The 17,888-nt window shown below is 50.7% G+C and overlaps 1 protein-coding gene across 4 annotated transcripts in view; it reads left to right on the top strand.

Moving 5' to 3' along the window:
- The window catches only part of TNNI3K (TNNI3 interacting kinase), a 308,028-nt gene extending 295,550 nt beyond the window's left edge, over positions 1 to 12,478 (top strand). For all 4 annotated transcript variants that reach the window (XM_063939083.1, XM_063939082.1, XM_063939084.1 and 1 more), the window contains 2 exons: positions 7,568 to 7,647; positions 11,950 to 12,478. In XM_063939083.1, coding sequence (XP_063795153.1) covers positions 7,568 to 7,647; positions 11,950 to 12,026 — 157 coding nt within the window. In that variant the 3' untranslated portion in view covers positions 12,027 to 12,478. The remainder of the gene's footprint in view (positions 1 to 7,567; positions 7,648 to 11,949) is intronic.
- Positions 12,479 to 17,888: the final 5,410 nt, after the last annotated feature.

The raw sequence follows: 17,888 nt of genomic DNA, 5'->3' as shown, positions 1-17,888 counted from the left end.
TATGCTACACACTGCAATGCCCCTGATACATTATAGCACATACAATGTCTGTGACACATTATGACACACACCGCAATGTCCGTGATACATTATGCCACACACTGCAATGACCCTGAGACATTATACCACATATCACAATGCCCGCGATATAGTATACCATACACCGTAATGCCCATTACACATTAAGTCCTACAGTAAGGCTTCTAATTACTTTTCAATTACCTGCTCGTTGTCAGGGGTTTCATGCACTGGGTGTCATGCTCGTTGCCAGGGGTTTCATGCTCTTGGTTCCATGCACGGTGCCAGGGGTTTTCATGCTCAGGGTGTCATGCTCGTTGCCAGGGGTTTCATGCACTGGGTGTCATGCTCGTTGCCAGGTGTTTCATGCACTGGGTGTCATGCTCGTTGCCAGGTGTTTCATGCACTGGGTGTCATGCTCGTTGCTAGGAGGTAGTCCTTGTTGCTAGGGCTGTGCTCCCAGTGCCACATATGTCCCCAGTGCCAGATATTCCCCCACGGTGCCAGGTACTCACATGCCCCAGTGCCAAATATAGCCCCCCCCCCCCCATGTGCCAGGTACACATATACCCCCCAGTGCCACATATGCCCCCAGTGCCAGATATTCCCCCCCAGTGCCACATATGCCCCCAGTGCCAGATATGCCCCCAGTGCCATATATTCCCCCAGTGCCATATATTCCCCCAGTGCCATATATGCCCCCAGTGCCATATATGCCCCCAGTGCCAGATATTCCCCCCCAGTGCCATATATGCCCCCAGTGCCAGATATTCCCCCCGTGCCATATATGCCCCCAGTGCCAGATATTCCCCCCCCCCAGTGCCATATATGCCCCCAGTGCCATATATTCCCCCCCAGTGCCATATATGCCCCCAGTGCCATATATTCCCCCCCAGTGCCACATATGCCCCCCAGTGCCACATATGCCCACAGTGCCATATATTCCCCCCCAGTGCCAAATATGCCCCCAGTGCCAGATATTCCCCCCCAGTGCCATATATGCCCCCAGTGCCAGATATTCCCCCGTGCCATATATGCCCCCAGTGCCAGATATTCCCCCCCAGTGCCAGATATTCCCCCCCAGTGCCAGATATTCCCCCCAGTGCCAGATATTCCCCCCAGTGCCAGATATGCCCCCCCCAGTGCCATATATGCCCCAGTGCCAGATATTCCCCCCAGTGCCATATATGCCCCTGTGCCAGATATTCCCCCCAGTGCCAGATATCCCCCCCCCCCCCCCCCCGCTTTTTGGAGGGACACGGAGGGCACAGCTCACCTCTCCTGTGTCCCTCCTGCTGCATCATCTCCGGCGGCCGCGGGTCTAATAGGGGGAAGTGCCGGTTCGTGAGCCAATTAGAGCTCACGGACGGCACTTTCTCCTATTAGACCCGCGGCCGCCGGAGATGATGCAGCAGGAGGGACACAGGGAGGCGCGCTGTGCCCTCTGTGTCCCTCCAAAAAGCGGCGGAGGGAAGGAGACTGCAGACTGACATGCGGACGCTCGTCCGCATGTCAGTCTGCTGTAAATCAGTGGTGCCCCCGCAGCCCCTCTCCCCCAAGCCACCGCGAGGGCTGCGGGGGCAGTAGTTACGCCACTGTCCGCACAGACACTAGAGGTCAATAACGACCTCTAGTGTCTGTGCCTGGAGCCGGCTGCAGCGGACGCCCACACAGCCCACGGCAGCCGTGGAGCGGGGTGCGGGCAGGTGGCGGTGCCTGCGGGGTGACTGCGGCCGCGCCCCCAGGCCGCAGCGCCCCGGGCAAAGGCACTGCTTGCCCACACCAAGATCCGCTCCTGCTCCTACACTGCGATCAGCTCAGCCCGTTTCGTTCCTGGTTTGACGTCACAAACACACCCTGCGTTCGGCCAGCCACTCCCCCGTTTCTCCAGACACTCCCGCGTTTTATCCTGGCACGCCTGCGTTTTTCCGCACACTCCCAGAAAACGGTCAGTTTCTGCCCAGAAACACCCACTACCTGTCAATCACACTCCGATCACTTCAACGATGAAAATTCTTAGTTCGGACGTGAGTAAATCTACTAAGTTTTGTGCTAAATTACTTAGTGCATGCGCACTGCGTACCATGCGCATGCGCATTTTTGCCTTAATCGCTCCGTTGCGAAAATCGGCAACGAGCGAACAACTCGGAATAACCACCATAGCTGCTTCTTAGTATACAGAACTAAAATGAATAGTACAATTAGTGTATTTAGCAACATTTAAATCTAATTTGCAAGAACCCATTGCAGCTGAGTATGTCATGCACTTTCCTGTCTAGGCAGACTATACTGAACTATGGGGACTATTTACTAAGCCTTGGATGGAGATAAAGTACCAGCCAATCAGCTCCTTACTGTCATGTCACAGGCTGTGTTTCAATAATGACAGTTATGAGCTGATTGGCTGGTACTTTATCTTCATTGACTTTATCTCCATCCAAGGCTTAGTAAATAAATCCCTATGATCCCTATTGTCATTTATTACTAGTTTTCAATTATACTGTCATTGTATTTCCATTGTAAACTGTTTACATCAGTATTAACCCCCCATAGTATGAGATCATATAGTAACATTGCATGTTACATTACATACAAAGAACAGGGACACGGAATAGGATAAACATGTTGCTGGACAATTCTCCAAAACCTCAGACAATGTCACTGACAATGAGGGACAGTTACCTACACAGAATATTCTACAGTTTTATCCAGTCGTCAACTCTCTGTCTGTTGCAGAACTACAAATCTCAGCATGCCTTTACATCTAAAGGCATCATTCTACAATAGCGGAAGGGTCACAGTTTGCTTGCCCTGTGATTGTTATGGATTCATGTTGGTAGGACCCTGGTCTTCCATAAAAAAAAAATCAGTAGTAATTTAGTAATTGCTAATTTAATTCCTTAATTTATATTTGCATCTGTCTTTATGCCGGTATTAAACTAAATCTAAACGGAAACCTTCAGAGGAAGTAAATATTACTTACCTGCCATGTACTAGCGAAATGCATCAGACGTATTCCCAGAAATGAGTCTTGGAAGTTCTGAAAATTATTCTGGACAATTTCTGTTCCACCCTCAAGAGCTCAAGAAGCCCCTCTATAATTGTTCCTGACTAGCTGGCGACAGGGGTTAGAGCTCCAGAAGCCCCTCTATAATTGTTCCTGACTAGCTGGCGACAGGGGTTAGAGCTCCAGAAGCCCCTCTATAATTGTTCCTGACTAGCTGGCGACAGGGGTTACAGCTCCAGAAGCCCCTCTATAGCTGTTCCTGACTAGCTGGCGACAGGGGTTAGAGCTCCAGAAGCCCCTCTATAATTGCCAGCTGCCTGTAATAGGCTGAGTGCAGGTGCTGACTAGCTGGCGACAGGGGTTAGAGCTCCAGAAGCCCCTCTATAATTGCCAGCTGCCTGTAATATGCTGAGTGCAGGTGCTGACTAGCTGGCGACAGGGGTTAGAGCTCCAGAAGCCCCTCTATAATTGCCAGGTGCCTGTAATATGCGGAGTGCAGGTGCTGACTAGCTGGCGACAGAGGTTAGAGCTCCAGAAGCCCCTCTATAATTGCCAGCTGCCTGTAATATGCTGAGCGCAGTTGCTGACTAGCTGGCGACAGGGGTTAGAGCTCCAGAAGCCGCTCTATAATTGCCAGGTGCCTGTAATATGCTGAGTGCAGGTGCTGACTAGCTGGCGACAGGTGTTACAGCTCCAGAAGCCCCTCTATAATTGCCAGGTGCCTGTAATATGCTGAGTGCAGGTGCTGACTAGCTGGCGACAGGTGTTACAGCTCCAGAAGCCCCTCTATAATTGCCAGGTGCCTGTAATATGCTGAGTGCAGGTGCTGACTAGCTGGCGACAGGTGTTACAGCTCCAGAAGCCCCTCTATAATTGCCAGGTGCCTGTAATATGCTGAGTGCAGTTGCTGACTAGCTGGCGACAGGTGTTACAGCTCCAGAAGCCGCTCTATAATTGCCAGGTGCCTGTAATATGCTGAGTGCAGGTGCTGACTATCTGGCGACAGGTGTTACAGCTCCAGAAGCCGCTCTATAATTGCCAGGTGCCTGTAATATGCTGAGTGCAGGTGCTGACTAGCTGGCGACAGGTGTTACAGCTCCGGAAGCCGCTCTATAATTCCCAGGTGCCTGTAATATGCGGAGTGCAGGTGCTGACTATCTGGCGACAGGAGTTACAGCTCCAGAAGCCGCTCTATAATTCCCAGGTGCCTGTAATATGCTGAGTGCAGGTGCTGACTAGCTGGCGACAGGTGTTACAGCTCCGGAAACTCCTTTATAATTGCCAGGTGCCTGTAATATGCTGAGTGCAGTTGCTGACTAGCTGGCGACAGGTGTTACAGCTCCAGAAGCCCCTCTATAATTGCCAGCTGCCTGTAATATGCTGAGTGCAGGTGCTGACTAGCTGGCGACAGGTGTTACAGCTCCAGAAGCCCCTCTATAATTGCCAGCTGCCTGTAATATGCTGAGTGCAGGTGCTGACTAGCTGGTGACAGGTGTTACAGCTCCAGAAGCCGCTCTATAATTGCCAGGTGCCTGTAATATGCTGAGTGCAGTTGCTGACTAGCTGGCGACAGGTGTTACAGCTCCAGAAGCCGCTCTATAATTGCCAGGTGCCTGTAATATGCTGAGTGCAGGTGCTGACTAGCTGGCGACAGGTGTTACAGCTCCAGAAGCCTCTCTATAATTGCCAGCTGCCTGTAATATGCTGAGTGCAGGTGCTGACTAGCTGGCGACAGGAGTTACAGCTCCGGAAGCCCCTCTATAATTGCCAGGTGCCTGTAATATGCTGAGTGCAGGTGCTGACTAGCTGGCGACAGGTGTTACAGCTCCAGAAGCCCCTCTATAATTGCCAGCTGCCTGTAATATGCTGAGTGCAGGTGCTGACTAGCTGGCGACAGGAGTTACAGCTCCGGAAGCCCCTCTATAATTGCCAGGTGCCTGTAATATGCTGAGTGCAGGTACTGACTAGCTGGCGACAGGTGTTACAGCTCCAGAAGCCGCTCTATAATTGCCAGGTGCCTGTAATATGCTGAGTGCAGTTGCTGACTAGCTGGCGACAGGTGTTACAGCTCCAGAAGCCGCTCTATAATTGCCAGGTGCCTGTAATATGCGGAGTGCAGTTGCTGACTAGCTGGCGACAGGGGTTAGAGCTCCAGAAGCCCCTCTATAATTGCCAGGTGCCTGTAATATGCTGAGTGCAGGTGCTGACTAGCTGGCGACAGGTGTTACAGCTCCGGAAGCCCCTCTATAATTGCCAGGTGCCTGTAATATGCGGAGTGCAGTTGCTGACTAGCTGGCGACAGGAGTATACATTTTATCTGTCACATCCCCGGGCAAAGTTCTGCCATCTGAGAGGGTGAGGAAGAAGGAGGATTAGGGGTTACCTTACCTGGAAAATGCCGATAACCCCTCTAGCAGACGAGGACGGTGCTCCGGCCCCATCACACTGACTGCTTGTCGCCCACAGAGAAAAATAACAGCAACTTGATAGCACAAAAGCTGATAAAATATTTATACAAGAGGGAATAAGACTGCGTGTGTCCGTCCGTCTGCTGTTACATTATTAAACAGGTACTGCCTGGTAATACAACATACAGAGATCAATACTGTATACATCAATAGCTGTACAGACACAGGCAGAATGGTCTTTTACTGTGTCTGTCTACATGTTACTGGGACAAAGGGGAGCGTTATCAAACCTTAGAGAGAGAGAATGTGGTGTAGTTGCTGGCAGATTTACTAAGCCTTGTCAGCAGAGCCGGCCATAGGCATAGGCAAACTAGGCAATTGCCTAGGGCATCAGCAGCTTCTTCTGATTAAAATGATATGCAGCATGCCTATATTCTGTGTGTAGCATTTCATATGCAGATACAGCCACAGTCTCACACAGTATATAGGCATGCTGCATATCAGTTTAATCAGCAGAAGCTGCTTGTGCATCCTAGCCACATAGCAATGCAAAATAAGATGCATTTTCATAAAAATAAAATAAAAAAATAAAAAGGTATGCCCGACGTTAGCATTGAGGCAAGATTTGTGAGGACACATCTGTATCCAAGCAGAGGCAGAGGTCACAGTGTTAGTGGCAGTGTGAGTGCTGTGTGCATGTGAGTGGGTTGGTTGTGCAGTAGTGTTCAGAATATGTGTAAGCAGCATTATGTGTGTCATGTAAAAATGCATTAATAATGTGCAACATATGTGTAAGGGGTACTTTGTGTGTCATTATGTGTATAGGGGCACTAATAATGTGCAGCAAATGTGTAGGGGCACTATGTGTCATTATGTGTATAAGGGCATTAATCTGCGGTATATGTGTAAGGTGCATTATGTTTATAAGGACATTAATGTGTCTCATATGTGTAAGGGGCATTACTGTGTGGAATTGTGTATAAATGCATTACTAATGTGTGGCATTATGTGTATAATGTGCTCTACCATGTGGCATTGCATATAGAAAGGGCACTACTGTGTCATCTAATGAGAATAAAGAGCAATAGGGTGTGGTGTAATGTGAATAAGGAGCAATTCAGTGTGATGTAATGTGAATAAGGGGCTCTACTGTGAGGAGTAACGTAAAGTGATACTACTGTGGGATGTAATATGAATTATGGACACTATCGCATGATCAAATGTGAATAAAGTTGCAGTATTGTGTGGCGTAATTGGAATTGGGGTTACTATTGTTTGGGCGATGCCCCTTGCCAGTAAAAACACACCCCTTTTTGGGCTGTGCGCCAAATGTGCGAACTGTTCCTATTTAAAATATATGGGGTACAAACACCAAAATAAGGACTGCTATGGATGAGGGGTGATGGTGCTGGGAAAGAGGTGCAAAGTCAGAGGCGGAACCAGCGGTGGTGCTAGGGGGCACCAGCCAAAATCTTGCCTAGGGCATCATATTGGTTAGGGCCGGCTCTGCTTGTCAGTTAGGAACTGATTGGCTGGTACTTTATCTCTCTCCACTTTATTCCTCTCCAAAGGCTTTAGTGCATCTGCAGCACAAAGTCACTGCAAATCAACCATACATAGGAACAGTGTGGAAGTTGTAAACGGGTGTATGTATGTGCCAGGTTACCGACCGGCAATTAAAGTAGTTGGATGAGCAGTGCACTTGTAAGTTGCAAGTATAAGTTGCGCCAAACTGCTGGTCCAATCTCTCTCTCTCACTACCCGGGGAGCAGGCTGGAAGCATGTGTAGAGAGACAATTTGCAGGGGCACCAAAGACTGGGGGGGATGGGGGTGAAGGTGTCAGGGATTGCCTCCACCTGTAACACTTCTCCTTTCTGCCCTCTTGCCTTCTGCAAACTGACCTGATTGAATGTTGCCCTCCGTATTCCTTATATTAAGTACAGAATATGTAGATCTGACTGCACTAGGTCACAGTAAAAGTAGACTTTGCAAACAGGGTTAACAACAACTATAAACTTCTGCGCAGATAGATATCTCTGCGGCTTTCTTCACTTGTTAGAAAGTAAACTTAAGTTTCCAATGTTCTTTATGGAAATGTTTGATCTGTTTTTATTTTCCATTGCGATTGTGCAGCAGTGACGCTACCCCCGGCCGTGGTCTGACCTTAGAGGAGATGAAGAAAAGTTTTCAGTATCCACCGATAGACAAAAATGGTAAGTACAGATGTATCAGCGGTGGTAATAACACGATCACAATATACTGTAGCTCTGCAATGAGACTTTGAAGGATCTGAACATTTATTTTAAGACAAGAACAGCATGTTATTTCCGTCAGGCGCCTGGACTAACAGACTAAATAGATTAGGCAGCCACCTGGAAGGTTCTATTCTCACAACTTATATGAAAAATAATAAATGATTGCAGGGGTTGAAGAAAAGGTGGAGATAGAGGGGGAGGGGGGGGTCTGTTATAAATCATCATTGTGAAATATTAAATATTAATAATAATAATGCAACGTGTTTTACAGATGTAAGCCGCCACGCTCAGCTTTGTGCAATGTGTCCGCATTGCGGGTGCGACTAGTGTGCCCGCAACTAGGACACGCGTGTGTGTAGGAATTAATAAAATTAAAGCTGAAGATGGCTACATCTGTGTGTATTTGGGGTTTTATCGTAATACGTATCCATCGCTTATGCACAATAGAGGGCCGGAGACAAAGGGACGGATTCTCTGCGACACGCAATTCACACCCAATGCAAAAATTTGTGAGAACCCCCGACAGACACAAAGGTGCTGCTGCAATCAGCTCAGACAGTATCACAAATGCTGTGGAAAAGTGATGGGCGCTCCTAGATACCCCAATTACTGCGTGCGTGAACACTAAAAGTGGGCGTGTCACACCTTGCACATTCAGCCGCACCTATGTACACAAGGGAGGAGCTTGCAGACCATTTGCATAAACTCGCAGATGGACGGTCACCAATAAGGGTTGCTGCAGGCCACTCAGAATCAGGCCTGATGTTTATGAGAATGCTTTGCAGGGCTGCTTCAAGGCATCACAATGTAACACTTATTTTAGCACTTTATAGCACTCTGCTTGTGTTATCCATGTAACATGTTTCACACATTTATCTTTCACCCCTATAAAGCGCCGTACACACATAGTAGCTGCTCTCACTTATCTAACATAAACACTCCACTAGTTATATCTCAGTTCTGTGGTGCCTTGGGTGGTTTGTTTGGGCTGGCTTAGGGGTGTCCCACGCCCTAGACGTGAACCTTTAAAATGTTAGGGACATACCTGATGACGTTACCTGGACGTGGAGGGTGAGCCCATAACTTTGGCCAAGATTATGCACAAAAAAAACCTCTATTTAATTGCGCAAATTTCTTGCAAAACTTTTGTTACAGTTCTAATTAGTAATATTTTGTTAGTGCACCTACATTCTTCCTCTTTGTGTGTGGCACTACAGGTCTCAGCAGGGTAGCACCTCTCATTACATGTAGTTAGGGTGTGCAGTCTAGGGGGGTGGTATTCATGTGACCGACCGCCGGTCAGCCGTACTACACCCGTCTAGGGCCATCCCTCTATATGTTTGTGAGAATACAGCTTGCTAACTCGCTTAGGGAGACATTTACTAAGCAGTGATAAGAGTGGAGAAGTGAGCCAGTGGAGAAGTTGTCCCATCAACCAATCAGGAGCTCTGTATAATTTTATAGTATGCAAATTATAGATGTTACTTCAGTGCTGATAGGTTGCCATGGGCAACTTCTTCACTGGCTCACTTCTCCGCTCTTATCACTGCTTAGTAAATGTCCCCCTAAGGACCATTGCATCTCTGATGGTCAGGAGAAAGCAGGAGCGGATTGGCCACATAGGCCTGATCAGGACCTGAAGCCTCTATGATCATAGGGTCACTTAATGAGATGGGGGTTTCTAACTTTTTAGCTGTTTGGGCCTATTACTCATTAGACTTCTTCCTGGTGGATAGACCCACTCCAGGGGGAACCAGCCAGCCTTTTGGTGTGGGCTCTGGCCTGATCCATCTCACCCAGTCTTGGTCCTCACCTCTCTTAGCTTACTCAGCCCCATGCTCGCCCATCCCTTTGGTATCACACTTTGCTGTGTAAGCGCCAGCACGACACGGAACCTGCACAGAGGGTTAGTGCAGAGCAGCATACAGCTGATCGGTGGTCACAGCAGGGGAAGGCCGGCCCAGTGATGAGGTATGAGGTATGAGGTGGGGTGGTATTGCTGGAATGTTGGGGGAAGTATCAGGACCTTCTCACCAGCTTGCTTTCTCTGCAGTCAGGAGGCACCAGGGAGGCTGCTCATTGGCTCTTGCTTGGCAATGATAAGACACAAGGGGGGGGGGGGGGGGGGTGTTATACAGTAAGGATTGCAGATTCTGCTTTTTAGCAGAATTTGCAATAATTTCAATAGTATGCTGGGAGGGGGGGGGGGGGGGGGGCCATCGCAGAGCAAGGCCGCCCAGAATGCAGCCCACCGCCCACCCACTGCGATTACGCTGAAATTGTGACCGCACAACAATTACAGCATGATCGGTGAAATTGTGGATGCCTACTGCCGGCGACATCAGGAGACTCGCTGCTATTTTTTTAGTTGTGACGACATGCAGCCCCCCCGAAAATGCTGAAGACAGGCAAAGGCGTTTGCAATTACTGCGGGTCACCCACATTAAATACAGGTGCATGTGCAGAACGGAACTTTCGTATGCGCCCACGGGGGTTTTCGCTAAAAATACGCTTGCATCATGGTTGCGATGCAAGCTGAATGACCCCCAAGCTCTTTTAAATTCATATCTGCGGAACCCATTTAATCAGTAGCAGCTGTTTCATATACTGTAGATGCATCCTAAGCCAGAGCTAAGGATGGCCATCGGTGTGTTCGTCATCGATGGTGAAACTGTGTGTGGCCATCGATGGTCACTAACTATGCTATGGGAGACAATCGATGGTTTCACTCATCAATGGCCATTTCTGTTATGTCTGTGAATGACCCGCGGGCCAATCACAGACTGGTGGCGGGGCTTCATGGGTGCTGGGGGCAGAGCTATGCTTCGGATCCCAGCATCTTTAAAAAAAAATATATGTATTTTTATTTTTTTTTGTTATGTTTAGGCTAAGCCATCGATGGAGAGAAACCTTCTGGTTCTCTCCCATCGATGGCAAAAACTATTCGACATCGGTCGTAACCATCAATGATTATGAATCATCGATGGTCGATGGCCATCCCTAGCCAGAGCCCCGTAATTTGCTATAGAATACAACAGGATGTAAGAACTTCCTATAGCATAATGTATGTTTTATATAAGATTTGTGTGACAGCAGCCTCTTATCCCTGGTCTTTGATGTTGTAGTCAGAAAATCAGACTGGCTACATGTTATCAGCACATAGTAAACTCCATACTGGCCTTTTGTGGGCATGCCGGAAAATAAGTATTAACAATAATATGTGCTCTCTCCCTAACCAAACCTACAAAAAGCATCTTGGCTTAGGGATGGCCATCCAACATAAATGGTTAACAATTATCAATGGATTGCCATTGACGGAGAGGCAGCAGTGTTTTTTTTCCGCATGGTGCAGGGAGAATGGAGCTTAGGCTCCACCCCTGGCACACCACTAAGTTTGATGCGTCTGCACGGGAACCACCCAGGAATGACGTAAATCACAGAGAGAAGCGCACATTCTATAGTACTAAGCACTGCTAATCAGAATAATTGTACTAGACTCATCAATTTCACATAGAGCAAAATTGAGGTGCTTGGCATAATTGGGCAAAAATACGGGCCCACAAACTGAGACCTGGTAATCTGATGGGTCCCTAATACTAAGGTTCAAGTCCAGGACATGGGACCTCCCCCAGGCCAGCACAGGCCAACCGAATCAAGACATTATGGGACCCACTAGATGAGGTCACTGGTCGTGGCTGGCTGGCCTATATTTTTGTCCCAAAATTATGCTAAGCACCTCAATTTTGCTGTATGTTGTATTGATGAGGGTTTTTTTTTTATAATTATTCAGATTAGCAGTGCTTAGTACTATAGAGTGTGCATATGCATTTTCTCTTTTTATTCCATGAGGAACTACAAGTTTCAGCTTGGTAGCACCTCTTATTATATTTAGATTTATAATGTGCAGTCCATAGCCCCCCCATACACACAGAGAGAAGCGTCCACTCATGAAGTAAACCCTCCACTCTCATATCTTCCGCCAAGGTGAGTCTGCACATTGTGGGGCATGCGCAGTCCGTGATTGCATTACTCGGCGCATTCGCAGTTTGGCAATAATTGCGGGATGTGCCCGCGTTTGAACTTGTGTTCAACTCGGAATAACCTTTATCCATTTAAATATGCATACATATGACTTCACCCGTCTCTGGCGAAGCGTGAGGCACAGTTCATGAGTCCAACGCTATCTAGCGTCGTCAGTCACCGTCTACGTGACCTGTCTCAGAGACATTGCATTAACTTTTATTTCTTTTCATCTCACAGGTTACGTGTCTGATCCCATGAGTACAATGCGATTCCAGTCTTGCTGCAGGACTAGCAGTTTGGAAGACAGTAACTGACAGATGGAGTCTTTAGTAGCAACGCTGATATCCCAGGAAAAGGGCGAGCGCGTCGCCACCTGACAGCCAGGAGGAAACTGTCTACACAGAGACATACGTCTGATAATTCATCGCTTTATGCTTTTGTTTTGCTCTTTTTCTATTACGGGATCCTGCTGTAAGGCTTTATAACCTTTACCCTGCCGGGGAAATAAGATAGAAATTAGTTTTCCATATGACACTGTAATCTGTCTGCTATTACCAGCGCAGCGCGGTAAGCAGTGTTGATGTTGTGTGTGCATTCCTTATCGGAATACGCCTCCTTTTTACAATAGCGTGCGTTTTTGTTTTTGCTTAGCTGCAATTAATGAATTGTTCCTGGCGCTTTATAGGCCGTCCAATCGCTGCAATATGTCCCCGACCTGACCTCATATTCCTGCGTCTGATTAATTAAACACTGTTGTGTGCAAATATTTGTGCAAATAAGGCTCTCACTTCATTTACCTGTAATGTGATTAATAATGGCGCCCACTGCTGACCGATTCTTTAGTATTTATTAAGGGGGTAATTCCAAGTTGATCGCAGCAGGATTTTTGATAGCAATTGGGCAAAACCATGTGCGCTGCAGGGGAGGCAGATATAACATGTGCAGAGAGAGTTAGATTTGGGTGGGGTGTGTTCAATCTGCAATCTAATTTGCAGTGTAAAAATAAAGCAGCCAATATTTACCCTGCACAGAAATAAAATAACCCACCCAAATCTAACTCTCTCTGCACATGTTATATCTGCCTCCCTTGCAGTGCACATGGTTTTGCCCAATTGCTATCAAAAATCCTGCTGCGATCAACTTGGAATTACCCCCTAAGTTACTTATGTGTCGCTAGCATACTCTGTTGCGCTTTACAATTGGGAAGAAAACAGTAATAAAACAAGACAGGTAATAACAGACAGAGAGGTGAGAGGGAAATAAACACTGTTACACAAGGATAAGTGCTACAGTATAGAGGGCATGATTCAGAGGCGTAAGTTCATATCATGCACCCGGAGGCGATATGGATGTGGTGCCCCCCCCCCCCCTCACAGCATTGGTTACCCCCATATACTGCAGACAGCATTTGTGGCATCTTATATAAAAAAAAACCCAGTATTGCTTTATCTTGGACCTTCATGCCAAGAAAAGGTGCACACTGGACACATAGGCGCGATTCTGAGGGTGCTCCCGGGCCCGAGCACCCACGGAAAACAAGGAGCACCCACGGAGCCGCTGCCCTAGTAAAGCTAGCTGCCGCAGCCCCCGCAGTAGATTGAGATGCGCTGGGGACTGCGGAAGCGCTTCCGTACCATAACAGTGTAAAAAAACATCCAAACATGGCCGCCGCCGAGGAGGAGACAGACGCTAAAGCTCACATTTCACCTTTAGCGCCTGTCTCCTCGGCAGCAGTCATTTTAAGAGGGTGTTTTTTTACACTGCTATGGTACGGAAGCGTGTCCGCAGCCCCCAGCGCGTCTCAATCGGCTGCGGGGGCTAGCAGTAACCTTACTGATGCCCGCACCCACCCTTCCTAACTTTATTGGGGCAACACGCAGGAAACCCCTGGCAACCCCTGGAAACGCACAAGTGACCCAAGGCAACGCACATGAAATGCCTGGCAACCCCTGGAAACGCACAAGTGACCCAAGGCAACGCACATGAAATGCCTGGCAACCCCTGGAAACGCACAAGTGACCCAAGGCAACGCACATGAAATGCCTGGCAACCCCTGGAAACGCACAAGTGACCCAAGGCAACGCACATGAAATGCCTGGCAACGCGCAGGAGACCCTGGCAACGCACATGAAACCCCTTCCAAAGCGCAGGAGACCCCTGCGAGGATGGAACCCAGAGCATAGTCCATTATGGAGAAAATCGAGACGGCACTCCATGTGCTTCCATATTAAAAGTGTATTAAGGTCCAGGAGGATTGCCATTTATATACTGTATTATTTTTTTCATGTTTAATAGCATACCTCCCTATGCTGGCTGCTGGCTTGGAAGCTGTCACTGGCCCTGGTGGGACTCCAGACACAGACTTCCGTGATCCAACGCCGAACCTCCTCCCAGCCTCCCACGCAGGTAGCAGAGCAGAAGAGAGACAGCTGCAACGCCCCCTCCCTTTTGTGACTTGGACCAATACCAGCGCAGTGGTGAGACGGGCACGGGCTCCCGGGACTCTGCTTTGACGGCTGCAGCAGCGGCAGGTGCTCTACCGCTCGCTGCAGAAGTCATCAGCGCCGCAGCGCGCACAAAAGAAGTGGTTATAGATTAATTAATCTATAACCTCCAGTGTCCGGTGCCTGCTCCTCTGTGCCCCCCTGATGGCTAACGCCCGGCGGCAAGAGTCTCCACTGCCTCCGGGAGTTACGCCACTGGCCTGATTCACATCTAATCGCTGCTGTGTGTTTTCGCACAGCAGCCAATCAGATCTGAACTGCGCCGGCACATGCCAGACAGCCAATGGCCATCTCAGCCCAGCGATCGCCTCTGCTTGTCAAGACAGTCACAGGGCGGGAGGGGGCGGGCCAGCGGCATTTGTCCACCGTTTTAGGGGTGCGGTCCGGGCAACGCAGGCGTGCCGCTGCGACCCGGACAGCGACGGGTAGCTCCCTGCCAGCGCGCAGGGAAAGACAGGGAAGAATTGTGGGTCAGTTTGGGAAAAGTTAAACTTTAAACTGCTTTCCCTATCTATGAGAGCAGTGATGGGGAACCTGATACACTTCTAGAGAACATACAATACACTTAGGGGGAGGTGTATCAAACCATCGCCCCTCACTGTGTTCATTCACTAAAAACAAGTGTTTGTCTCTGTGCCTTTCGATCACCTCTAATTATATGCACCTCTGCCTCCCCTCTCTACCCCTCTCTCTGCCCCTCTCTCTGCTTCCTCTCTCTGTTTACTCTCTCTGCTTCCCCTCTCTGCCTCCCCTCTCTGCCCCTCTCTCTGCCTCCCCTCTCTGCCTCCCCTCTCTCTGTCTCCCCTCTCTGCCCCTCTCTCTGCTTCCCCTCTCTGCTTCCCCTCTCTCTTTACCCTCTCTGCCCCTCTCTCTGCCTCCCCTCTCTCTGCCTCCCCTCTCTTCCTCCCCTCTCTCTGCCTCCCCTCTCTCTGCCTCCCCTCTCTTCCTCCCCTCTCTCTGCCTCCCCTCTCTGCCCCTCTCTCTGCCTCTCCTCTCTGCCCCTCTCTCTGCCTCCCCTCTCTTCCTCCCCTCTCTCTGCCTCCCCTCTCTGCCCCTCTCTCTGCCTCCCCTCACTCTGCCTCCCCTCTCTGCCCCTCTCTCTGCCTCCCCTCTCTTCCTCCCCTCTCTCTGCCTCCCCTCTCTGCCCCTCTCTCTGCCTCCCCTCTCTGCTTCCCCTCTCTACCTCCCCTCTCTGCCCCTCTCTCTGCCTCCCCTCTCTCTGCCTCCCCTCTCTGCCCCTCTCTCTGCTTCCCCTCTCTGTTTACCCTCTCTGCCCCTCTCTCTGCCTCCCCTCTCTGCCCCTCTCTCTGCCTCCCCTCACTCTGCCTCCCCTCTCTGCCCCTCTCTCTGCCTCCCCTCTCTTCCTCCCCTCTCTCTGCCTCCCCTCTCTGCCTTTCTCTCTGCTTCCCCTCTCTGTTTACCCTCTCTCTGCCTCCCCTCTCTTCCTCCCCTTTCTTCCTCCCCTCTCTCTGCCTCCCCTCTCTCTGCCTCCCCTCTCTACCTCCCCTCTCTCTGCCTCCTCCCTCTCTGCCCCTCTCTCTGCCTCCCCTCACTCTGCCTCCCCTCTCTCTGCCCCTCTCTCTGCCTCCCATCTCTGCCCCTCTCTCTGCCTCCCCTCTCTGCCCCTCTCTCTGCCTCCCCTCTCTCTGCCTCCCCTCTCTCTGCTTCCCCTCTCTGTTTACCCTCTCTGCCCCTCTCTCTGCCTCCCCTCTCTGCCTCCCCTCTCTGCCTCCCCTCTCTTCCTCCCCTCTCTCTGCCTCCCCTCTCTCTGCCTCCCCTCTCTCTGCCCCTCTCTCTGCCTCCCCTCTCTTCCTCCCCTCTCTCTGCCTCCCCTCTCTTCCTCCCCTCTCTCTGCCTCCCGTCTCTGCCCCTCTCTCTGCCTCCCCTCAATCTGCCTCCCCTCTCTGCCCCTCTCTCTGCCTCCCCTCTCTCTGCCTCCCCTCTCTGTGCCTCTCTCTCTGCCCCTCTCTCTGCCTCCCCTCTCTCTGCTTCCCCTCTCTGTTTACCCTCTCTGCCCCTCTCTCTGCCTCCCCTCTCTTCCTCCCCTCTCTCTGCCTCCCCTCTCTTCCTCCCCTCTCTCTGCCTCCCCTCTCTTCCTCCCCTCTCTCTGCCTCCCCTCACTCTGCCTCCCCTCTCTGCCTCCCCTCTCTGCCTCCCCTCTCTCTGCCTCCTCTCTCTGCCCCTCTCTCTGCCCCTCTCTCTGCCTCACCTCTCTGCCTCCCCTCTCTGCCTCCCCTCTCTGCCCGCTCTCTGCTTCCCCTCTCTGCCCGCTCTCTGCTTCCCCTCTCTGCCTCCCCTCTCTGCCTCCCCTCTCTGCTTCCCCTCTCTGCCCCTCTCTCTGCCTCCCCTCTTTGCCCCTCTCTCTGCCTCCCCTCTCTGCCTCCCTTTGCTTGTTTGCACATTCTGGGTATTATTTCTTGCTTCACCTTTCTGAGTGTGTACCCTTCCTCTCATTTTGCCTCTACCATCTGCCCCTACCACCCACTTTGCCACAGTACCCACCCCCACCCAACTTTCCTTTTGCAGTGCTCCCACTCCTGATTTCGCCCCTTCTTCTTCTACTAGTTCCCTCTTCATCCTTTAACTTCCTAGTTCTCTGCTGCTGAAGTCACCCGGAGTCCTGCCGCTGCCGGCTTCCAGTCACAATTAATGTGGAAGAAGTGGAGAATGGCAGTACGCACAGGCTGCTGAGCTGTATGATGTTTGCACTAGAGACGCGATATTGCCGTAGTGTGACAGTGATATTGCCCTAGTATGCCACAGTTATTGCTGTACTGCCGTGCCATGGTGTTAATACTGTAATATATAAGGGCTGGGGGAAGTGCTGTAATGTGGGTGTAAGCGGGCACCGTGCTGGGGAGAAAAGGGAGGACCCTTACCTCCGTTTCCCCTGGCGGGATGCTGCGCGTCATCGGGCTTCTGGGGCGGAGGTCTTGCATCCGGTGGGATTCAAGCCCCTCCAATCAGGTCACGGCTATTTGAGTGGCGCGCCGGGCGTGAGACAATCGGGGCTCGCGCCCGGGCAGCCAATAGAGACGGGCCGAGACAAGCCAATAAGGGCTCGTCGCATCATAGCTCCGCCCCCTCCTAGCGTCATATAACAGACGCTGCGGAGCGGGAGAAGTCAGTCGAGCGCCGGAACAGTGAAGAGCTCCAGAAGAGGAGGAAGACCCAGCGGCGGCAGAAGACGAGGCGGTGAGAGAAGATCCGGCAGCAGAGGGAAGAAGAGGCGGCGGCTGAGGAAATGGAAGAGGCGGAACCCGGGATCCAGCGGCGGAAGACCGGCGGAGAGTGCTGCAGTGTGTGGGTAGCAAAAGAGCTAACGAAGCTCCTCACTGCAGCCTCTCCCACCGATCCGGGTAGGCGGCCTTGGGCCCTCACCACTGTTCTCGAAGTCCCCTAGACCACCGGGTGTTCAGGCATTAGGCCTGTGGGCACAATACCCTCTGTGTGTGTGTCTTGGTCCGTGGTGGGCGCCGGTTCGCGAGACCTCGCTAGGCCTAGTGAGGGTCGCTTTCACCTGGTGCGCAAGTGCCAAATAGGTGACAATTGGGTGGCTGAGGCCTTAGGGCCAGTGATGACATTCACCTGAACAGTGAAGGTCGCTGCCACCCCCGTGTGTCCTCTTCCTCGCCGCGGAAAGAGTTGATACTCGGTAACTAGTGTTTCTCT

This window comes from Pseudophryne corroboree, chromosome 9, assembly GCF_028390025.1.
Source record: "Pseudophryne corroboree isolate aPseCor3 chromosome 9, aPseCor3.hap2, whole genome shotgun sequence".
Taxonomy (NCBI): Eukaryota; Metazoa; Chordata; class Amphibia; order Anura; family Myobatrachidae; genus Pseudophryne; species Pseudophryne corroboree.
Note: the sequence above shows the minus strand (reverse complement) of the source record. Positions and strands in the feature narration are given on the sequence as shown.